This window comes from Silene latifolia, chromosome 9 (assembly GCF_048544455.1).
Source record: "Silene latifolia isolate original U9 population chromosome 9, ASM4854445v1, whole genome shotgun sequence".
NCBI lineage: Eukaryota > Viridiplantae > Streptophyta > Magnoliopsida > Caryophyllales > Caryophyllaceae > Silene > Silene latifolia.
This window is the reverse complement of record NC_133534.1, coordinates 77,693,353-77,719,202: the sequence shown is the minus strand read 5'-3', so window position 1 is coordinate 77,719,202 and position 25,850 is coordinate 77,693,353. Positions and strand designations below refer to the sequence as shown.

General features: G+C 35.6%; 1 protein-coding gene across 4 annotated transcripts; it reads right to left on the bottom strand.

Annotated features, from left to right (window-relative positions):
- Positions 1-1,463: 1,463 nt before the first annotated feature.
- LOC141599936 (ABC transporter B family member 25, mitochondrial) lies at positions 1,464-25,850 on the bottom strand. 4 transcript variants are annotated; one of them, XM_074420067.1, is made up of 20 exons: positions 25,580-25,850; positions 25,217-25,435; positions 24,866-25,052; positions 24,631-24,692; positions 22,456-22,499; positions 17,114-17,216; positions 16,878-16,985; positions 16,205-16,288; positions 16,054-16,114; positions 15,698-15,843; positions 15,497-15,613; positions 15,167-15,252; positions 14,528-14,616; positions 10,464-10,519; positions 9,060-9,140; positions 8,918-8,983; positions 8,750-8,842; positions 4,539-4,603; positions 3,847-3,982; positions 1,464-1,844 (listed from the first exon to the last, which is right to left on the bottom strand). In XM_074420067.1, exons 1-20 carry the CDS (start codon positions 25,766-25,768, stop codon positions 1,710-1,712), a joined length of 2,127 nt encoding a protein of 708 aa, XP_074276168.1. In that variant the 5' UTR covers positions 25,769-25,850; the 3' UTR covers positions 1,464-1,709. The 4 variants fall into 4 exon arrangements, with proteins under 4 accessions (XP_074276168.1, XP_074276170.1, XP_074276171.1 ...); XM_074420069.1 differs by having other exon boundaries at positions 25,217-25,432; XM_074420070.1 differs by having other exon boundaries at positions 25,601-25,850.

Below are 25,850 nucleotides of genomic sequence, written 5' to 3'. Positions count from 1 at the left end.
CGGTTTAGAAGGTGTCCACCGCCCACCCCCTAAGAGAAGGGTCTCACATGATTCAATCTCTCTCTCTCTCTCTCTCTCTCTCTCTCTCTCTCTCTCTCTATATATATATATATATATATATATATATATATATATATATATATATATATATATATATATATATAGAATTAGGATCACATGAGTCCACCCTATCTTTTTGAGTCCGTGAGTCCATGATACAATATCACACTTTATATTAAACAATATCACAACTTATATTCAAAAAAAAAAAAAAAAAAAAAAAAAAAAAAAAAAAAAAAAAATTTGAAAAAAAAATTCCAAAAAAAAGTCGTGATATTGTTTTGTAATACAATATCACACGTTACACTAAACAATATCACAGCTAGCTTATTAAAAAAAATAATAATAAAAAAAAAACTTTTTCAAAAAAAATAATTTGAAACAAAAAATCGTGATATTGTTTTGTAATACAATATCACACGTTATACTAAACAATATCACATCTTACATAAAAAATAAAAAAAAAATAAAAAAAAAAAAAAAATCGTGATATTGTTTTGTAATACAATATCACACGTTATACTAAACAATATAAAAAAAAATAATAAATAAAAAAAAAAAAAAAAAAAAAAAAAAAAAACTTTTTTGAAAAAAAAAATTTCCGAAAAAAAAATTTTGAAAAAAAAAATTTCGAAAAAAAATTTGAAAAAAAATTCGTGATATTGTCTTGTATAGTGCGTGATATTGTTTTATGGACTCATGGACTCAAATATTTAGGTGGACTCACCAGGATCCTACCTATATATATATATATATATATATATATATATATATATATATATATATATATATATATATATATATATAGTGAATGTAACCATCACAATGCGAGAAAGTATGAATAATTAGCAAACAAATCGATTGAAGGAAAATATTTTACTTATTTAAATATATAAGTTTGATAAAATTAACGGGAATAGTGAAAGAAACAATAGTAGCTACATGGGTAGTGAACGTAGTATATAATAATAGTATTATATTACGAGACATCGTGAAAATAATAATATTAACTACTCCCTCTAATTCACTAAGTTCTTCCCCATTTATTTTGGGGTAGAATTTAGTGGAATGGTGATATGTGGATGTAAATGAAAGTAAGAGAGAGAATGTTGGGTTATGAGTTATTATAACCACAAATAATAGACAAATAAGAAAAGTGAAAAATCTTAGTGAATTTGTCGTTTTAGGAAATATAAACGATCTTAGAGAATAGGAGGGAGTACAAAAGTAGCGGATGGTGTCTCATAAATTTGTTAGCAATTTTAATCCCATCATAATTTCAAAAAATGTCCGTAAAAAATATATTATATATAGTAAATGTATGAGTTAGGCAAGTCTAACCTAGTTTTATTTCATAGGTAATAAAATTGACATGATAAATAAAGGTAGCTCGAGCAAAACCAGACACCAAAATTAGTATTATATATAATGATCGCAACACCCAAAAATCAATACAACAGTCCGTGTAGCAGCATGGGATTTAATACAATGTAGCTTCCTCCTAGCTACAAAAAAGTAGCTAATACTAAATACGTTTGTTCGTCGCCTGCACAGTCAACCTGGCAGCATGGTGGATGTTGAAAGTTGTTCTGACATGGGAATCAGCCCTTTCATTCTGTGTGTGAACTTTCCTTCATTTGCCGAAACATTTACTTTAAAACTGAATCAATAAAATCAACTGTGCTATTCTGTTGAGCCCAGAGCTGTGAATATCTGCCTGCCTTTGACAGGAGGACCTCATGAGGGCCCTGCTCGACTACCCTTCCGTTTTCAAGGACTATGATCTGAAACCAGTATTGGATTGTCAGTAATCCCATAATCAACAACAACAACAACATCAGAGCCTTAATCCCAAAATGATTTGGGGTCGGCTGACATGAATCATCCTTTAAAACCGTCCATGGGTGAACGCACACCTTAAAATGCGAAAAAAAATAGAAAAATGAAAAATGAAAAACAAAAGGGAGAGCGAAACATAATACAAAGTCAAGGTAAACTTATAGGTTTTAAAATTGAATTCCGGATTTCTTTTATAAAAACTTAAAATTTAAATCGAGAATAAAGATCAAAACGATTTTGAAAACCGAAGTAGAAGTTAAGATCCGGAATACCTTGAGTAAACCAAGTAAAATATATAAGAGAGTGGTTGGTAAAAAAAAGGTGTAATAAAGGAGAGAAGAACAAATAATTTTTTTTAAAAATTAAATAAAAACATTAAATATGTCAAATAACATCAAATACTAAAAATCCACATGTATCATTTCCCTCCATTGTGCCCTCTCCGTCACCATACTCTCCTCAAGCCCCAGAAATCTCATATCGTGCTCTATCACTCTCAACCATGTCTGTCCCGGTCTCCCTCTACCCCTAGGGACCTTTTCATATAACTGAAGGCCATCATGACACCACAAATATTATCCTACAACTGGTTGTATAAGAGCTATGTACAACCGCCTCAAAGTTATCGAGCTTTCAAACAAAGTTGTTGAGTTATTTTACAAGTTATTGAGCTATTTTACAAAGTTATTGAGCTTAATAATTATTCTGTTAAGCTCAACAACTTTGTATCATAACTCGATAATTTTGTTAATAGAGCTCAACAAATTTGTAACAAAGCTCCACAACACTGAATAAGTTGTATATACAACCGGTTGTATAATCCATTAACTGATCATGACACCAATCAATGAACAAAATATCTCAATAAATACCAAATAGAATCCAAATAAAGTTGATCTCACACAACAGCAGAAGGACTAAGAGCTCCAGCGAAGATAAAAACTAAAGTTGATTTGACCCTTCATATTATCTCACATAGATGAATATGAAGCTCGACACTCGAACATGGACATAACACTATCAAAAATCATTTTAGTAAAAAACACAATGCTTTTCTTGGAACATTTGTATCTGGCTCTTGGTTAATGCAATCTATGCCAATGAATTATACCGTAGGAGTAAAAAAGCTACCATTTGCTAGGGAACAAAAACAATAATCAATTACAAATGTTGACATAGAAGCAGAATACTGTGGACGATCCATTATGTACATGGATTGAAATCTCGGCTTAGATGTGTATCATATTGCCGAGATGTATCAGTATCGTAGGTGGTCGATTGGAGATATCCCGAGATGTATCAAATAAGTTAAAAATAGGAAAAAATAGGACCGATTATAATGTGTATCGGCCAACTCGGCCCGATACAACCTGCCAAAATTCGGAATGAAAAGCTCTTAAAGTTGTGGACTCTAAATAAGTATTCTAAATAGAATTAATCTTAATTTAAAATGAAATAGCCAATAGATGATAAAATATCTACAAAAGCTTGTTAATATATATCACCGCGATAACCGCGACTCGGAGCAAGACGGACGAGTCAAGGACGATTCTGCAATACCGTTACCACGACCGCGATCGATACCTCGATTTTAAACCATGTCTATGAGTGACCGGACTAAACTTTGCAAGAGATACAATCTTAAATCTTAATTCCTAAGATATGAACAGACAGCCCCACATGACCCAGTCCATATATACATAGGCATTCCTCGAGTGTACTTAGCAAGTTAGCAGTAGCTATGGAAATATACTTTTGTACGATGGGAAATAAGGAAATACCCTTCATATCAGCAAAACGCCAAAACCATAAGGCTATGTTAGACTCAGGGGTCAATGTTTTCACTCAGGCTAACCCCAAGCCTATAACTCCAAGCAACCTATGTGGCGATCAATGTCCCCAGATTGATAACATTAAACAAGATTTGTTACCAGCTATATAGCTTACCTCATCACACTGCATAGCAGTTGTAAGACGATGAGCGATGAAAATGCATGTACGGTTATTGGCGAGCGACCTCAAGGCACTTAAAATTTCTGCTTCTGTGGTGCTATCAAGTGCACTAGTAGCTTCATCACAAAGCCTGGAACGATATGAATAATGTTACCTTTTTTAATCAAAACAGCATACAACATTACCTCAATGCAAGAAATACAGAAACAATTTACAAATGACCCATGATGGAAATTAGCATCAACACTTTCATAGATTGTTGTTTCACAAAGCAAGAACTATAGGCAGTCGATTGAATCATATTCTATAGCCAGACAATAAAGCATCCGGGATGGACAAAAAGAGGAACACTTGAAAGTGAACCACATACACTATTTAGGCAAGAGTTTTGGTATCATTCACAAGGATCTATCAACTGAAGGCGTTTAAAGAGGTTATATGTTAGAATGCAAAAAACATAGCGGTACACGATATGAATTTCCATAAATATTTTGTTTCGATGTATTTAAACACCACCACCCCCGCACCCCACCCACCCACACACACACACACTCAATGATTAGTTGCAAAATACGTAACTGGTCAAACAGAAACTCAAACTTAATGATTTCAATTTGATAACCCCAAAGGAAGAAAGAGAAAATCTAACCGAAATAAATGAAATGTAAAGCATAAAAAGGCCTTACAAAATGGAAGGAGCTTTAAGGAAAGCACGAGCTAGAGCGACACGCTGCTTTTCACCGCCACTTAACTGCAATGATAACCAAGGAAAGAAACAAACTACAAATGACTAAGAAATGTCTTCATATAGCAGTAACGTATTGCAACCAGTTTACAATGACGGAAAGCAACAACATATACGTAGTAGCAACCATATATTAACACACATCTTGTTTGACACAGCCTCATAAGAAAAACCATAAAAACTAATAACCACTAATATGATAATAATCTCAGTAGTGAACCATATATTAACACACATCTTGTTTGACACAGCCTCATAAGAAAAACCATAAAAACTAATAACCACTCGTATGAAAATTCGGAATTTAATAAACCTAAGTATATTTCCAGTTTATTTACTGCAGCGAAACCCTTCTTTCGGTAAGGAGTTGTTAATTAACTTCAGATAAAAAAGAGAAAAAGAAGAAGAAAAAAAAAAAGTTGTGTTCGAATTAATTTACTCCTATATATATATATATCTATGGTCCATATTTGAATTCATTTGAATACTTTTGGACAAGAAAAAAATTAAAACTAATGTAAAGTATGTGTACTTCCAAAATAAAACTTTGACCCTATGCCAGATGGAATCCTGTCTTCGTCCTTGTCCTTGCCAGTATACAACCATGTAATGAAAAGGGAACCCATAGACCTTTCCTGAGAGTTACTTACTCACAGTGTCGTGGATTATTTTTATTTGGATGGAGGCATAAATGACTTAATCAGAGACTCAAGGGATGATAATAATCTCAGTAGTGAACCATAGCTTCATCTCGGCAATAGCAGAAACCACTACATGTCTTAGATAGTTTCACACTAACATCACAGTTATTCACAGCCCATTAGAAACCAACTGCCTTTTAAGCACCTACAACAATCTATCAAACTATCACCACCTATCTAACGCGCAACTATCACCAACAATTTAGTTTGGGTAAACTAGTTCGTGAATGAATCATCTAATCGAAGATCAAATCCCGCTTCAGTTTGTTCGGCAATAAAAATTGAATTCCAGGGAATGGGGTAAGTAAAGTATGTGACACTAATTCCCAACAAAACCATATCTTTGAAGACTATAACCAAAGTCAATTCAACATTATATGGGTAACATACAAAATCCGAAACTGGCTTTAATTTCGGAAAGTCTCAAGCTATTTTTGTGGTTCTTTGACCCATTATGGACCATCAACTGGTAAGGACTAAGGAGAAAGGACAGGAATTAATATAAGAAATATAATATTACTCTAATATAATTCACAATATGGTAATATTATAATACTATTAAATAAGATATAGATTTAGGAATTACTTTTAGATAATATATTAGTCTAGTTTTCTATATTGGGTCAAATATATCTCTAAGATATATTCTAGTTAGATTATGTTTCCAATTATTAACGTCTTGTAATTGCTATATAGCATCCCTTGTCATCAATAATATTCAAGTCATCAATCCATTTAATATATTAATTTTCTACTCCCTCCATACCACACCAATGGTAACATTGAGAATCTTGGCACTATTCATGATCGTAGGGAATCTTCGATATTATTCTTAATCTATAAGACAAAATATAGTCATGTGAGATCTTGTTTGATTTATCGTCATGAATGCTATAATAATATCAAATTTTAATAATTTTTAATAATGTGTAACTAAAACTATTCACGTTGCAAAACGTGTCTCGACAAGTGTGAAAAAGTCAATGTTACCATTGGTGTAGTATGGAGGGACTACATGGTATTGGAGAGGTAAAATCCTAGGGACCTCTATATACAAATTATAAAACAAAAACACCCACCAACATCCTTCCGATACCGACCGGAGATGGCTGTCATCTATTCCATCTCCGACGGGCTTAATTATTAGCCTATCTTCAACTTCAATTTCTTTTTTTGTTCCTCTTCTATCCTACAATTTGGGTAAGATATTGCCTAATCCCAACTCAAGTCCCTGTCTATCATCTAAATTACCCTTGGTATTAAATTCCTACCTTATACGTTACATGTGCAATGTTAATGCACTCTCTCATTGTCATGGCTAATTGGCTATGTACGGTAACTCATATCTCTTCTTACAAAAAGTCAACCGCCATCACTTGTTATTCTCCCCTTCCTTTCTAACCTTCTCAAAATTTTACAGAATAATATTATCTTCAATACTCAAACCGAATTGGTTTGTAGTCTTCTGAGCTTTTTCTCCAATCACAAAATTGTCTTCTCCTTAAACGTTAGGCCACCTCTATCCCAACTACGTCGAGTCCTCTCAAATTGCTCCTTTTTACAAATTTACTCTTTATCCCCATTAAAAAAAATTTGGCCAACTTTTTTTCTTTTGGCCACCGTCAATATCTCCGTAAAATTATACAAAGTACATCTCTCATAACCTTTACAAAATTCGGTCATAATAATTTTCCCTCTCACAAAAATACCCAAAATTCATTCGTAACAGTGTTCTCTCTCACACAAAATTCCTCTTCTCTTTGGAAGCCATGATCCGACAATCAAATCCAGCTCCATACATATATATACGGTACAAATTTTACGGTGCAAATTTCTTTCCCAAAATCCTCAAGCATCACCCTATGCCTGCCCATTTATAACACATCTAAATTGGTAGTGTTTTTTTTTTTCAATTGATGAATTGATTTCGTCACAAAAGGGATAGGGGGGAAGATGGATTGAAAAAATGAGGGGTGAAACTGAAAAATGTGTACATAAAAGAGTAAGTTGCGTGCACAAAAGAGCAATGACAGAAAAATGACAAAAGATACATTTGAAAACACTTTCTAACAGAGCACCTCACAAGCTGAGGCATGTACTTTTGCCTTGCAGCAAGTGACACTCATAGGTCATCACATCAGACCTTTTTCAACTAAACCTACATTAACACCAAGAGGGACACCTCGATAAATTAATGGCCAATTTAGGGCTTGACAAGACCAGTAACTACCAGTGAGATCCACTTTAATGCCACCTAAAGACTGACGTTACTAGTACTTGGGTATAAGTGTCGGACATGGCCACATATTAAAGTGTTGGACTCATCATGACGCAGATACTGACACATCCGCACTCTATCTTGCTGTCCTCAAATGAGGACACGGCTATAGGTACACGTCTTCATATCAGCTACCAAAGTACCAAAAATGTACATGTCTCATATACCACACTTGGCAAAGTTATTCGTCATGCTTGAATTTGGCTAAGTTAGTCTATACACCATTTGCAAGCGCAGCCATTTACCAATCTTTTTTTCGGAATGTAAATGGTAGTATCAGCGTTTTTTCATTTTACATACAGTGGCACCCAAAACAATGGCGTTTTTTTAGGGCATCACATGGCAATAAATGATGTAAGAAAAACAATAAGAACAAACAGATAAGAAATAAGGCTATTTAGTTAATCTTCTTTACGTGAAAGCAATGGAACTTATACTCAACTTTTAAAGGAGAAAAAAAAAAGCAGACCTAGGATATTGGGCGATATGATGGAGAAAGAGTGGGCATGCATCACCATCGACCACCCTTAACCACCTTTGCACACCAAGAACCACCACCACCATCCAACACCGTCAACTACCTCCTCTGAACCTATTAAACCTCCTCACAAGAGCAGATGGTTCTAGGGGCTGATGGCGAGGGATAGAGGCAGAATTCGGAAATCTTGGTTGCCACCCAAGAGGATTGATGGTCGCAAAAAAGAGAGAAGCTGAGTGGTAGGGTTGTCGGGGTGGTGGGGTTGTTGGGAGCTGTTGGGATTGTGGGGAGGGGGTGTTAGGTTTTTTGTGGGCCTGAGTGGTGGAAGGGTACTCGTGGGGTATTTGGTGATGAGGTTTGGCAATCTGGGTGACTATAGGAGGATAAGTTTTGTAATGAAGTTAACTAGTAAAGCTTGCCTGGATCGCTCTTCCGGGCCGGGTCGCTGAAGCGATGCGACTGATCGAATGAAGAGCTTAAAAATTAATAGAGCAATAGCAGATTTTGAAATTTTAGCATCTTAACTGGGAAAATTTGGTAAAATGCAACCAAATAAGTTTCCAAACAGCAAAGATTGAAAAGTGGGAAGAAAGAAGAAAAATTGCCAAAAGAGGAAAGTGGGAAGAAAATATGAAAGTACATGATTGTTGGATAATAATATTATGAATTGCTCCGTAAATGACAAGAGATCTGACCTTTAAACCTCTTTCCCCAACAACAGTAGAATATTTTTCAGGAAATTTCATAATAGTGTCATGGATTGCTGCGCGCCTTGCAGCCTCATAAACCTGATATAAAAGAGATGAAAATTAAACAAGTTCAGATTTATACACGTCCGAAAAAAAAAAAGCATGGTGACAAACCTCCTCCGCTGTTGCAGAAAGACAACCATAATGGATATTGTGAAATATTGTGTCATTGAAAAGTACCTGAATCAAAAACAAGTTACTGCCGGGACATCTAACAGAAAAAAAAATTGTAACGAACAAAGATATATGATTTTACCGTATCCTGAGGTACAACGCCTATACATTTCCGGAGACTTTCAAGAGTGACGTCACTTGTGTCTTGGCCATCAATTCTTATCTAAAGTATGAAACAAAACACATTAAAACTACGTGAATTTTAAGAAGAGTGAAGCAAAACTCAAGCTTCCAAACAAATCTACAACTACTGAAGCCAAAAGTAGGGAGGTGGACGACTGGACAATGCACAAAAGCACAAGCAAAGTCAGAAAAGAAAGCCCCATGAACAGATAAACAGGTTTAAAACATCCATACCATGACATCATTTTAAAGGCCGACATACTTCTCACACACTACTCCAAGTTTTCAGCTCTATACTTCTGCAAATATTGTGGCTTGGGTTCATAAAACCATCAGTATTTCATGAGTCATGTGGTTGAATTAATGCAATTTTAATTCTAGATGGGGTTGATGTTCTCGACAATTCTCAAGGTAACCGATATACTTTCCAAGTGTAACTAATGTACCTATCATTGATGATGGAGTGTACCTGTTAGTAATAGCAATACCTTTAAATTTGTATGCTTTATACTTGAAAGTAAGGCCTGTACACCTAAACAACATTACTAGACTGCCTCTAAGGCTCAAGTCAATAGGGAGTAAGGAATTAGATGTACTTTGATATTGAGCCTTATCTCTGTGTTGAAACGCTCACATGTTTTTGAATGACACATAACGACACTGCCTTACCTCTGTGTTAAAAAACACTCACATGTTATTGAATAAAACATAACGGAAGTTCATAGAGAATTTCATAAGAGATGAGTCAAGCCTAAAGAATTTAATAATATCTACGTATTGGTGAAAATACTAGAAACATTATTAATGGTGAGAGAAAGCTCGGCTATTTCCACCCACCTTCCAATTATTTTGGCAAATGTTGATATACCATTTACAAAAAGGTGTGGATAGACGACATCCTTATACCGTTTTCATGCTGCTGAGTCTAGAACATAGTATTAAATCTCGATTTCACTCAAGGCCGCGGCATCAGTTATCGCGGACTGATCACCCAAAATGCAGTTAATCGCGTTAAACTTCCAATACCTTCGCAACTCTGACAAGAATTGGAATCGATGGCGATATTTAAAAACATTGTCAAGAATGTACAGTTTAGCAATATAAGGAGATACTGGGTGGTTGCTGTGTTATAATAGCCATAAGTGGAGTAAGTGTTGTAATACCCATCCCTATTAGTTCGATCGACAGTAAACCATGGTCAAGAATTTACAGTTTAGCAAAATAAGGAGATATTGGGTGGTTTTGTGTGGTAATAGGCATAAGGAGAGTAACTGTTTGAGAATAACTACACCTTTTAACAGGCATGGGACCAAAAAAAAAAGCAGACATAGGAAGGACCACACGAAAAGCAAATGCTCCTTACATGTCCTGAATGAGGATCAAAGAATCTGAAGAGCAATCTGAGAATGGTCGACTTACCTGAAAATTACAAATTAAGAACTAAAATGCATGCAAAATGATAAACAAGATAGCCAATATACGCAGATACAATAAGATAATGTCGTATCTACATTCTATAGCACAAACTACACAAAAATAATTTCAAGAAAAGAAGAGATGCCATTAACTACAACTCCACCATAATATTAAGGATTAATTGATAAACAATACCAACTTTAGCTTCCAATTTCATAATCAGTACCATACTTACAAAAACTTTAAAATCAATACCACCTTATCAACTCCGACCCAAATACCAGTACCAACTCACACATTCCGCCCAAACACATTCTGCACAAAAAATGACTCGCCGAGACCAAAACACCCTTATCCAAAAAATCAACTCCCTCATCTTGCCTCACCTTCCCCTCACCATTGACGCCTTTAACACTATTCGCCACCTATCCACCGCCTATTCACCACCACATATTCACCACCCATATCTCACCTCACCTTTGACATCACCCTTAACTGAGTTCCTGTGTGGGCCCCAACCACCTTGCCGACCCCACCTTAAACCAACGCATCTCCTTCCTTACCCACCACAAACCACCGCATCCAATCCCCACACACCACCCACCCAACCCACCATCGACCCACCCTCCACCCACAAAGTCCTCTCACAGTACCACTACCCCCGAAAAGACTAGACACCAGCAAACCCCATCACCAACCACCATATACCTTGAAAACCCCATCACCATCGACCTTGAACATCCCACTACAAAAACATCACTCCCCTCAAATCCCCTACTACTAAGAGAATAAAAATTCTCTTAGTTTTCCCTCCAAAAAGCATTTAGCTAAATAAGGTAACAAATAAAATTTTCTTTCATTACATTATTATCTTTTCAATGAATATATTCTTATAAATAAACTCTAATTTTTTAAATAAATTCATAATTATAATTTTTTTCATTAAAATAAAATAAAATGAATATTAAATTATAAAGTATAAGTTGCTAAATTTTTCAGTAATGCAATAGTTATTACTGTAAAGAATAACTAAGAGAATACAACTTCTCTAAAGTTTTCTCTACAAAGTGCTCAAACTTATACTCCCTCCTATTCTTCTTTTTCTTCCCCTTTGGATGGGGCACAATATTTAAGGAAGAGAATAAAATATGAATTGTGAATTGGGTGGGGTTTGGTGATAGGAGAGAGGAATGAATAAAATAAGGAATTGTGAGTTGGGTGGGGTTTGGTGATAGGAGAGAGAAATGAATAATTATGAATTAAATAAGGAATTGTGAGTTGGGTGGGGTTTGGTGATAGGAGAGAGGAATGAATAAAATAAGATTAAAAGTTTCCAAAAAAGGAAAGGGGAAGAAAACCTGAATAATCCGTTTTAGGAAATAGGGAAGAAAATAGAGAATAGGAGGGAGTATATGAAAACAAATTAGATTTTCATTTATTAAACTAATTTTCCATTTAAAATAATCTATACATAAAAATTGTATCTCTTATTATTAAATTCGTGACGAAAAAAGATTTTTTTAAAAAAATTGATTTGATGTAGTTAAAATATTTTCATAAAAAACACAATTCATGAAATTATTCAATTCTTTTGATTAATTTTAGTATTAGTTATTTTTTATAAAAATTCGCGAGATATAAATCTAAAATCTATAACTAATACACTAAAAATTAAAAGGCTTATATTTACCGCGCATTTGCGCGGGATCTACACTAGTTAGGAATAAAGGGGGTGGGACAACCTAGATATGCACGAGTGGTGGCTTAAGTGGTGGTGGTGACGGATTCGAAGTTGCTGTATAAGACTATAAGGTCAATGGGAGTGGTGATGTGTGTGAAGTGAGTGGCGGATAATGATTGTGGTGTCTAGTGATGGAGCCATGGAGGTGGTAGTATAGTATAGTGGTTAGGGTTATGAAGGGGTGGATATGTTGGATTGTTGGGTTGATATATTGGAGAGGGATTCGGCAGCGGTGGGGTGGTGGGTTTCATGGTGGTTTTAGAGTGTGGTGGCTATGGGGTTATTGGTGGTTGATGCTATGGTGGTTGGGATGAGGGGTGCGGGGAAGGTGAGACAGTAAAAGAAGATGGTTGGGTTAATTAATAATGAGGGTACTTTGGTCAATTTATGTAATTGTTTTTACGGAAAATGTGATTTGGTAGTGATTATAGGTCGTAGTTAACAAGTTGGTATTGATTTTCATTTTTTTAAAATATGGAAATGGTTATGAAATTGGGGTCTAAAGTTGGTATTGTTTATCAAATAACCTCAATATTAATGATCTAGCGCCACAACAGCATCATCTAAGAAAACAAGCATTTTATTTACTAAGACATTTACTTTTAAAAGAATAATAGCAATACATTGATTATTTATATCAGATAGAGGGAGCTGAGTCTCTAACGCTAATGAAAGTCGCTGTCATCAACCTTCACAAAGGCAATAAATCACTTTCCTTTCAACATACATCCATAGTTTTCCTTCTTTTTCTGTGGATGGGGCAGGGATTACCATGTGCACTATTTAGAAAAGCACAGGCCACAAAAGCATAAACATGACACCAATGAATGTCAGTCAACAGCAAATGGTTCGAACAAAAAAAGGCTCTTTGGCAGAATTGTTTATGTCATGTGAATTATAGAAGATTGTATGATATGCCTAAAATGGATCTAATACCACCATTTGACGTGACTATCGAGAAATGTTAAAAAAGATGACAAGACAGTCATTTCCTAATAGACATACCAAACGTACTGATTAGTGTGATTTCCATAGCATACCCTCTTCAATTGAACATATATAAAACTGAAGTGGAACTACAAAGTACAAACTGAGAATTAATTATACATTTCCGAACGGACAAGGCTTGTGAAAATTATGATCCAAGATATTTTGAGTCCGTCAGCATAATTCATGAAACAGCTGTTACTTATACACCATAACAAAATAGTGTAGCAGAAAGGAAAAATTGGGTTCTCAAAGGAATGGTACATTCCATGCTTTCTTATTCAAGCCTTAGTAACGGCTTTTTGGGTGAAGTCATGGCAACGGTTTGGTAAAAAAAATAGTAACCCCTATTGTGTCATTTCACTCCTATTTTTATAAATAGGACCCGACTGGATTGTGCAAAGTTCACAAGAAGAAAATTTCTGAGTAAAATTTCTCATTTCTCTTGCTTTTCACATTTATAAAACTACTGCAGTATTTTTTTAACTGTTGAGTGATACAATCCTCTTGCATTATTAGTAAGATCAAATTAACAAAGCAAGTTAATTTGATTGTATCTTCTATATATCTCAAAAGTCATTTGGTGAAACCCGGTTGCTTTTATAGAGGGACGATATTAGACTTTTAGGAAAGCGTTATTCACGTGCCTAGAAGGTTATCCGGTTTTCTCTATACTACATTTTATTTATACCTTAGTAGTAATAGTAAGTAGATCTTCATCCCATAGAATCTTGTCCAAATCCTACCCATGGTCATCCCTACTTCGAGCTTATGTTAGCTACTTTATTATCTAATAAAGCTTCACATGCTTTCACATGCGGTTCCAATCACCTTTGTTCAAATGATTTGGTGGGTCCTTTCTGTAAATTCATGGCTAGGGGTCTTCAGTCATTACTAACATCAGTGGCCTTCACCCAAGCTCACAACAAACAAGTTACAAAAAACCGAACGTGAAAGGCATTGGTATACTAACTATTGCTTGCAGATTCGTAGGGGCAAAATGGAATGAGAAAGACAAAAAGGAAGTACATGAAATTCTTGTGTATTTTACTAGTTATCCAGTCTATATCATCGCACTCCCCCAACCCAAATAAAAAAAATGTCGAGAGGATATTTCTAATAAGGAGTTAAAACGAATAGCATAAAGGACACAATCACAATAAACAAAACAGCAGGTTAGAAGAATGACTTGACCATACAGATCTGTATCAACATCTATTCATCTAGTTATGGATGACTAAAAAGAAGGGAAATGCACACAAAGGGATTCAAATTAAGCATACCACTTCCACTTGTCCCAACAAGGGCAACACTTTGTCCAGCTGGTACAGAAAATGATATCCCATCAAGTATCTTTCTTTCAGTCAGGTAACTGTCAGAATTCATAACATATCATCAGTAAAGAAATCAAAAGAGCACTATTTTGAAATAGGATAAGTAATCAAAGCATTAAGTTCATTGAAATTTAACCTACCACCACCGCCTCAGCCATTAAAGCTACAGAACCAACCAGGCCCACAACAATTAATTGCCTACCCAAATCGAAAAGGCATTCACTTCTCGCCACCAATAAATGGCAAAAACCAAATACATAGTTTGACTGCACAAGCTTGCTGAGAGATAAGTGCAATCCAGAAGGTCCGTCAATGTTTACCTTACTTAAAGCCAGTCTCCATTCCCAAGTTCCTAAGACTCTAAGAGCACATAAAACATAACTTTGGCTACGAACCCCGGTATGAAATGTGAGATCTTGATCAAGTTCAGTTGTAATGCTATAGTTTTAAACTAACTTTGCTTATCAATTGAAAAGTCTTTTTTTTTTTTTTTACAAACTGCATACATGATTACACAAATGCTGCTCATAGGCCATAGCATTATCATTTTGGCACCACATTGCAATTGAGTTAAATTGCTCTTCCTACCTGAAATGTACATGATCAAATTCAATGCTTCCTCCAATCATATTCAAAGGTTTGGCATTTTCTTTATCTCTGATGTCAGCCTTTTCCTGTGAAGGTGGATGAAATTTAAGCAAATAACTGACGCAAGATGTTTATACTTTAGATATGTATAGACTACAGAAAACTAGAGGCTGAGGAAATATATCTGTATAAGAGACAATTATAACAACAAAGTACATTCAGCACACTGCCAATTAAAACGCAAGTACATTGGAGAAGCTAACAAACGTCATATGACAAAAGAATGTTGTAAGTCTGTTAGAAACAAACGTAGATGATCTTAGAAATTACCTCCAACAGCTGGAACATTGATCTCATGTCCACGAGACTTTGGATAGTCTCACGGTAGACACTACCAAGAAAGTTTAACGGAAGTGATAGCTGGAAGAGGAGGCCATTTACCATTACCTGTTTTTTCATTGTTAATCGCCTTTTCAAAGAAAAGTAGATTCGTAAAAAAGTTCAGTTCAAGCAGATTAGAGAGTAGATTACCAAATCACCGACTGTCATCCGTCCCTCCATTATACCATGAGAGCACAAAACCATAGCCATTGAAAGAGCTGTACTGAATATTACATTTTGGCCAAAGTTGAGAAAGGCCAGACTACGTTGAGTCTTTAGTGCAGCATCTTCATACCCTGGTTTAAATACAAATACAAAGATCAATCAACATCAAAATGATTCATGTGTAAGAATTATAGCTATAAGTGATGAATAGGGATTCAGGTGACAAATATCAGTTGAACAGAGACAGTAAAACCAAACGACATAAGAAAAAGGCTGCAAAAATTCAATTAGAGGACCGTGGAAGATACTTATTATGAAAGCATAATATCCAGAAGACTTACTCTTCAAAAACTCATCGTATTTCTCTGCTTCAAAACTCTCATTGTTGAAATATTTTACAGTCTACAAAAGACGACAAACAGCAATTAGAATCTTACATATAAAATGGAATCATAAGAATTATTCCATGTTGTACTTGAAGGTGAAACATACCTCATAGTTAATAAGTGAATCAATTACTCTTGTACTTGCATCATTGTCAGCTTTATTCATGGCCTTTCTAAACTTTGTCCTCCACTGTGGATGATGGAAAAAAATTTATCAAAAATGAACACTCGAGTCAAGATTGACTTGCACATAGATAGTACAGATACCATATTACCGTAGCTTAAATATGTAATGTGGGATCCAAGTACCATCTTGAAAATCCTTAAATGACAAAGTAGATTATGATAGGAGAACAAAGATGGTTGATAACTAAAAACATAATAGAAAAATCATAGATTATTGTGAGGCACTAAGTTGAATGTATCTGCGTATTTGCGTATTTTGCAACAATAGGGTATATGAAAATGATGGATATATTTGTATCTTCCATGTGTTGTAGACTTGTAGTCCATATTGTAAACATCAGGTATACCGGTCAAGGATGTGAGGTAGACTAGCAGAGACTTGATCAATTTTCCGCACATATATGTTATGCAGGATAAGTTGTTGCACATCTTCTTGGAGACAATAGTTTTTTTGTGGATGACGAGAGGGTTATATTTAATTAAGTTTTCATAGCCACTGTAAGATAATATAGACATACGATTACAATAGTAAGATAGCTCTGAGACGTAAATCACATACTTTCTATACAAAACAGTGGTGGTAGTTACATTACCTGTGTCACACTCAATGTGAAAGTCACATATGCAGCAACTGACAAGGAAGTAATCCATGCAAAAGGAGCCCCAAATTTATAAGCTAGTATACCTGATACCATAGATATCTAAAAAGGTATCAGTTAAATGTTTCAAAGACATTAAAAATTTAAAAGATCAAAAAGATTATGGCAATAGAACAGCACGACATGAAAGAAGAATCTCAAAGCCTCATACTGAAAATACAGAGCCATACCTCTAAAATTGTAGGAACAATGTTAAACACCATAGATGAGAGGATGAAATTTATGGCACGGCTACCTCGGTCAATTATCCGATTCAGAGCACCAGTTTCTCGACTAAAACGTCAAGGAGAAAGAAAGATAAAAAGATTACATTTCATTAAGTTAAGTCAATAATTTCAAAGAACTTGTCTCAATTTACGCTGTTTTCTAAATATGTCCTACCAATAAGGGAGCACTATATGCACAATTATGTAACCAAGACTTGGGGTGTGTTTGGGATAGGGGAATATGGAAGGAGAGGGGGGAGAGTAAATGGAGGAAGGTGTTTTCCTTTGTTTGGAACAGAAAATGGAGGCGGAAAGATTTGAAGGAAAGGAAATAGGATCCCTCCATTTCCCTCCTTTAACGCAAATTAAAACATTCCAACAAATGAGAAATTTGGAGGGAAACCTATCCCCCTCCCTTCCCCCTCTTTTTCCCTTCCATCCTTCCTCCTCCCTTCCTCTTTTTCCTATCTGAAGGGATTCACAGTGCGGAAGCGATAAGAATCAGCCAAAGATTAAAAGAACATAATAAAGATGATAAAAATACAACAGCGAGAGACAAGATCCACAATGATCAAATGGGAGAGTAAAATAAGTATAGAGAGAAACATACAATGTTTTATGATGTAATAATTGTAATTATCATAATTTTACAATCTAAACAATGATAAGTATTTATAACACTCTCATGAAACTAGTTTCCAAAAACTTCTCATAAACTATGTGTAAAGGAGAGTTTTCGCCTTACATTTAGTAATTCTAATAATAGCAACCCCTTGTTTAGAAAAAAGGATGAGCAGAATAGTACGATGACAAAAATAGTAAAAGGAAATTTGTCTCTTATTCTATAGTGGAATGGTGAGGCACCAATTAATCCCACAAATCTCCACCTTGACTCGCCATTTCACCGAATAATACCAGCTATGTTAAGGCAATGGTTAAACTTAGCTAATGAAAGTGGTTAGGTTAGCATGGCAACAATATCTTTTATAGAGTGGTGCTTAATATCAATGTGTTCAGTCTTCAAGTGATGTCGCTAGTCTATGTCAAATAGCACTTTGACTTTGACTATCACAAAATACAATTAGAATGTCTTGTTGTATACCAAGTTCACTTAGTAAGCCTCGGAGTCATACAACTTTTTTTATCCCTTTAGTGGCTGGTTGACAAAACCGCAAAGGCTTGAAGTAAAGAATACTAACTGAATAGCAGAGCCACAATATGTAAAAATATAGGCTTAAAGAAACCTCATATCTAAATCACCACTATAACCACCGTTAAAAAAAACAAAACCAACAAAACCACAGGAATCGGCTTTTTGTTTATCAAATATTAAACCGATATCATAAGAACCTTTGAGATATCGAAGTATCCATTTCACGGCTTCCCCGTGCTCTTTAACTAGATTATGCATGAATCTGCTAACGACGCTAACAGCGTAGGCCAAATCTTGTCGAGTACACACCATTGCATACATCAAACTTCCAACAGCATTAGAATAAGGAACATACGTTCTGCGCCTTTTGTCTTCCTCCGTCTTTGGACAATGTTCAAATGACAATTTAAAATGAGCAGCTAATGGAATAGTAACAGGTTTGCTGCCTTTCATGTTAAATTTGTCGAGGATCTTCAACATATAATTCTTTTGGGATAATAACAGTTTTCCTACTTTCCATTGCGCTGGACCTAAATTCTTCACATCAAACTCGTTACTTAATTGGGCTTTTAACTAGTTGACAAGAGATATATCTCCAGCCGCAATTAACATATCATCAAGATAAAGCAACAAGTATATAAACGACCCATCTGATGTCCTACCATAAAAGAATCAAACCTTTTGTACCAATGTCTAAGTAGACTATGTCAGACCATAAAGACATTTCTTCAAACGGCATACATAGATCTCTCTATCAGGAACTAATTTCTTCTCCAAGGTTAACATGAAGAAACATGCTCCGACTCCAAATCATCAAAGCAACAAGAGCAAGGAATAAACAAATCGAGGTGCGGTGAACAAGAGAAAAAACCTCGTTGAAATCAAAGCCATTTTATTGATCAAAGCCTTTGGTAACATATTGTGCTTTATACCATGCATTCTGAACGCAAGGGATACCTTCTTCTCTCTTAGAGAGCTACTTGGAACTTATAGCTCATTTACCTTCAGGTAGTTTTACCAGATCACAAGTTTCATTTTATGAAGACTATCAACCTCTTCTTGCATGTCCCTTCTTCTTGCATCACTGCAATCCATTGCAGAATCTGCACTAAAGATAGCCTCATAAAAAAATTTAGGCTCATCACAATTATAAATCTCTTGTGCTGCAACCAAAGCACAAGCAATGTTGGTAGGTTGGTTAATATATCTTTGAGGTATCTTTCCTAGTCTTTGATTCGGAAGATTTTGAGCCATAGACCACGGTTGTGGTAAACCTCCATCTCTATGGTAGACGTTATTGTGGACATCAGTGTTCAGCACTAATGGTTTGATCACTAGAGTTTGGTTGAGTGGAGTAAGTTGGGACATCTTCCTCTTGTTTTGGGGACCCAACCTCAAACTCCACCTTCTCTGTAACATTCTTTTGATCACTTGTAATATTAGGAAAAACAGCAACATATTTTTCAGCAGCTACCATAGCAATTTTATTAAAGGTTACATTTCTGCTATAAAATGTTTTACCAGATTGAAGGTCTTATAAACGCTAGCCTTTAACCCCTAAACCATAACCTAAGAAAATGCATTTTTTAGCTCTAGGTTCCAATTTTCCCTCTTCCCTCGTGGACATGAGCATAAGCTGGACACCCAAATATTCTAAGATTGAAATTATCAATAAGGTTATCTGACCAAAGTTCTTCTGAAATATTGCAATCAGGAAATCGATTAGGCGAGCGCTTTCTCAAATAACACGCAATGTTTGCCGCTTCAGCCCAAAATTCTTTTCCTAAGCCAGAATCAGAGTGTGTACAACGCACTCTCTCCAAAACAGTTCTCTATTAGAACGTTCTGCAACTCCATTTTTTTGTGGAGTACCAGGAATGGTGGTACGATATCTGGAAATATCTTCTTTTTTGCAGAAATCGTTGAACTCGTTCAAACAGAATTCAAGACCATTGTCAGTTCTCAATCTTTTAAATTTTTTAGTAGTTTGATTTTCAATTAAAGTTTTCCACTCCTTAAAAGTGGAGAAAACTTCATTTTTGTATTTAATAAAATAAACCCATAACTTTCTTGAGAAATCATCAATAATGGTCAACAAATAGTAACATTCTCCTTTAGAAGGAACTCTTGAGGCCCCCAAATATACGAATAAATGTAATCCAATGTACCGTTGGTTCTATGAATGCCTTTAGAAAATTTAACTTTCGCCTGCTTACCAAAAATGTTTGGGGAAATCAACCTTAAAGGTGCACAATGTTCGGGGAAATCAACCTTAGCGGTGCACTTGTCTTCACTCACGTGGCCTAGTTTTATATGCCACAATTTGGTATCGTCTTTGCAAGAGAGCACCTTTGGACACTTGCAACACTCTAAATACTCCACCTTGAGTCGTGTATTTACACCCAAATGATTCAAGGGTGCCTAAAGAGACGAGATTCCTTTCAAATCAGGAACGTGTCAAACGACAGCCAAAGTTCTAGTAACGCCATCATAATGAAAACAAGACCACCATCAACGGGTTCCTATGTGGTAAACCACACTCTATTAGATGACATGTGAAATGTACTGCCAAAATCAAGAATCCAATCAAATCTAGATCTTTGGTCAATGTTTAAGAACTCTCCATCGGATCTTGTCTTACCAAAACTAGCCTCCAAAGCTTCAGGTTATTTGATTTTTTTCTCTCTAGATTTGATCTGGACCTTTTCTTACATAGACGTTTCTCAAAAGTTCTCCCTCTCACAACCAAGCCTTCATCTGAATGTTCCTAAGTAATTTCGGTGCCAATTTTTTTTGACTGTAAGTGGGACTTGAACTTCACATCTTTAAAGAAGAATGTAACGTAGTTTCCATATAGGATTATTTCTTTAAAGTCTTCAAATGAGGGTGGTAGTGAAACAATATGTAACACGGCTTTATCCTCATCATCAATCGTAACATCATGGTTCTCCAAATCAACAATGATAGGTGAGTTTGGATAGGAGTAACTTCTTACATACGGAGTGTAAATAGACGCTCTTTCCGTAAGACTTTTAGCCATGTAAAGAGACTCCAACTTAGTCCATATGCTTGCAGCGGACTTTTCATCAATGACCTCATGTAACACTTCTTGTGACAACATAATTGAAATAGAGACAACGCCTTCTCATATAAATATCTTCCCATTGTTCTTCGCCATATTGGTTGGCTTTTGGGACTTTCCATCTAAAGCCTTCTTTCCAATATTGTGAACAAGAACAGCATGCCAAATAGCCAAAATAAACTAATTTTACCATCACATTTACCTATGTCAAATTTTGTTGACATATTGAAACTCCAAATTCAAATCTGATACCAATTTGTAGGGATTCATAGTACAAAAGCGATAAGATAATGGTTAAAAATCTCGGCCCTTGGTTTTCACTCTACCGATACGAGATATCCCCCGAGAAATCGACGAGATTCACCGCGATCCATCCGCGGCGGAGTTTAAGGACCGATTATACCTCCACCGCGACAATGACCAATACCGAGATTTTGAACCATGCCCAAAGATTAAAAGAACTTAATAAAGATGATAAAAATATGACAGCAATGGACAAAATCCACAATGATAAAATGGGAGAATAAAATAAATATAGAGAAATATACAATGTTTTATGATGTAATAATTTTAATTATCCTAATTTTATAATCTAAACAATGAGAAGTATTTATAATACTCTCATAAAACTAGATTCCTAAAACTTATCAAAAACTATGCGTAAAGGAGAGTTTTTACCTTACTTTTAATAATTCTAATAATAGCAACTCCTCATTTAGAAAAAAGGATGAGCAGAATAGAAAGATGACAAAAATATTAAACGTAAATTTTCTGTTATTATATTGTGGAATGGTGAGGCACCAATTAATCCCACACCAGCCAAAGAGGTCAACAAACAAACTGATTCAATTCATTGTACACCTAGTGCTTTGCTACTAATTGATCATATAAATTTAAACATATCACCTTCCATAGTATTTTCTTCTTCTTTTACGAATTTCAAAACCAACCTAAAATGTTCTGAACTTTCCTGAATACAGCTTGAACTCCCACAAATTAACTATGCCCTTCATGAGTGAATAATTGCAAAAATTTAACTACTACAACCAGATCACTTAAATAGGTTCATACCTAAGATGATATCGCAGGTCAAGGTTATGTAAATGAGCAAAAACCTGCATAAAACATGTATCAACCAGCAAACTTAGTTCCTTTTGCAAAATATTAATATTTAAAATCTCGAGTGACAAACAAAATAACTGAAATAGAGAAGGTGATAAATATATAATTGACAATGTTATGAAAAGATCACTACACTACAAATCAGTACAGATCATATAATTATGTCTGAAATGGTTAAAACCTTTTTGATTTCACAGCTTTCAAAATGTAGCAATTATTGCTCCCAATTTCAGTTAACATGTCATTTTTAGTAATGAATTAAAAATTAAGTTAACTTCCAACTGTTTTGCAGATGTTAATCCCAGCTAATTGCGCAAAATCACAACATATAATCAATCATTGACGATTCTCTGCTACAATCATCATTTACTGCATTAACTCTTTCCTGCGTCATATATATTATTTTCCAGTATACCAGTTCCCACCAACAATCTGACAAGCCTAGAGAAAAGCAAGCCTAGAGAAAAGCACCACAAATCATTAATTTCCTAACAAAGATGATCAGGGTTAATGGCAAAACTTAAGCTGCTGGAAAGTTTGCAGCCTATTCTCCTGCAACATTAACAAGGCAAAATTTCAACTCCAAATAACGTTATGAAAGGAATCTTCTGTAAATGCCACCATGACGATAAAATCGCATAATACTAGCCTTAAACATCAGTTTTTTCTTTTTAAGTAGAGTGAGTAGACCCAACATTTTTACATGAAGATATAAATTTATTAAGTCCATTTAACTCCATTATTCCCATTCAATCTTCAAAATACTCATAAAGAAGGATTGAAAAATAAAAATGTTTAAGCCGGCTTTTAGGGAATCTTTATTTAAAATAATGTTCAAAAAAAAGTCATTTTAGTGTCCTAAAACTATTTATCAAAATAGTGTCCACCTCATCAACAAACACCTAAAAATTACACTTTAGTCCTTCATTTGACATGTATACAATTTTGATTTATTTTTAATGTTTTATGGGACAACTAATACTAAAGTAACCAACAAGTTAAAATTGACTCAATTAATAATCCTAACCCCACCCAACTTATGACCACATACTACACACCCTCACTAGTACCTCCCTATGCTACTTAATAACCGGTATCGGCTGGGGTGATTGCAGTTGTGAAATACGGTGGCGGGAAGGAGAGGCAGGGCATCGGCCGAGGAGAGGGAGAAAAGAAGACGGTGGTGGTGTTTGATGTGTTTCAGGGCTGGGGTGGTTGTAGTTGTGAAATACGGTGGCGGGAAGGAGAGGCAAGGCGTCGGCCAACAGGTCATGCAAAAGTGGTTGTCCGATAGTACGGTGGTGTTGCGATGGTGTGGCGGCGGCACAATTGTGGTCTGGTGTTGTGGTGGGTGGTGGTGGATATGACAACATTTGCCATTGACATAATTAAGTTAATTAATGTTCTTTAGTTGGGTAAATAGGTAGTATTATGGAAGGTGGACATGATAAGGATTAAAGTACAGTTTTTGAAAATTTGCTGATGAGGTGGACCCTACAATGAGAAATAATTTAGAAGAACACTTGCTTTTAGGCTGGACTAGGCACGGGACAAAAAAAAATGGCAAGTTGGTGAAATAAAAATCTGAAAGTCTGTTGTTTCAAGAAGCTAAAAGCAAGCCAAAGATATATGAGCCTTTTCTTTCATTGTCATACAGGAGTGGGACTACATGGAAGCATTTGAGGGCATTGGGTAATATTGTCGTTAAGACATGATAGACATGTGTTATTTCATTGAAAGTCCGTTCTATGTCGTGCACATTATCGACCACCTTGATTGGATTAGGGGATTTGGAGGGTAAGGAAGGGGAGGAGGAGCAAGAGATATAAAATCCCGTGTTTGGTAAGCAAATGAGGGTGAAGGGATTTGGAGGGGTCCATTTTTCCTCCTGCAAGGCCAACCAAAATTCCTCCACCATAGGAAAGATTTGGAGGGAAATTGTATCCAAACACCCTATACTTCATTGCCCCTTTCCTTCTCTTTTCTCCCTTTCCTTTCCCTCTATCCCCCTCCCCTCCCTTTCCCCTTCTTTGCTATCCAAACAAGATCTTAAATATAACTTTTGCTTCATGTATGTGGAATACAAAATTCACAGCCAACTAGCAGATTAACTAGAGAAATTACCCTCAAAGACAAGGAACGGATTGTTCGCAAAGCCACCTTTGAAAAGACAGCAGTTCGTAATTCTGCAACGTGAAGCTCACAATTTATAGCACTCACAAAATAAGATTTCAGGCGTAAAGAATACAATTATGTGAACTGAAACCATGAGAAAATTATGCATGAGACTTTAATTAGAGAAGAAAAATGGCTCAAAGATTCAAATCGGACAGGTCCTGAAAGCTGAAGCAGGTATTACCATTAAAAGCTGAAGCACCAGTACGTGCTATACCATAACCAAGTAAAACAGCAGCGGGGCTAACAAAAAACGCAAGCATATATGAATTGGAAGCCGTGAAGGAGGCGAGAGCATTGGCATTTCCAGTGGCAGTAGTAAGCCAATCAACTGCAAGTTTAAACAGGAAAGGCACCTGAACATTCAGAACCTGAGACAGAAAAGGATTCGCTCAATTCTTTGATAATATTCAAATAAGAGAAAAAAAAAAAATGACTGATTAGTGAGTATATAGATGTACACAAACATCAAACTCATTGTTTAAAAAGCAGTGCCGTTATAATGAAGCGGCGGCAAGAATAAACAGAGGCACACCTTAGCACCAACAAGAAAACCTAAGGCTGCTATAACCCTGAGACGAAATTCCACACTATCCCTTGACCATAAGGTCTTGACAAGAGTAGAAAGTATTTTCATATCTGCTACTTGATCAGTCTTAGCTTCACGAATTTCTTTTTGCTTGACCGCCTGCTTCTCCCCATTTATATCACCAGCTGAAGTTGACAGCATTGCATGCCCCATCATCTTCATCTTCTGGTAAACAATTTCATAAGAAAGTAAAAATGAATGTGAAAGTACCAAGGTTACTACTCTGCCAATTTGTGCAACAAGAACAAGATGAAATAAGTTAATTTAATGGATAAAAAAACAAAAAACAAGGTCAATTAAGAGAGACACCTTGTCGGAATTGAGAGAAACCTTATTAGGAAAAAATCTGAATTCCGGTTTGGAGGTTGGAGAAAGCAGTGGCGGAGACATGATATGCGACGAAAAAGCACATGTCGGGGAATTCTGACGGAGCAACTGTGCCGATATGATTCTCCGATTGAAATAAGTTCGCAGTGTAGATGATGATGACCTCCACATTGTGCAGTTTGTGCCTACTGAATCCCCTCGCTTTTAACACATATATAAAGCTAAGCTAAGGGCATCAATTTGGGTTTGGGTT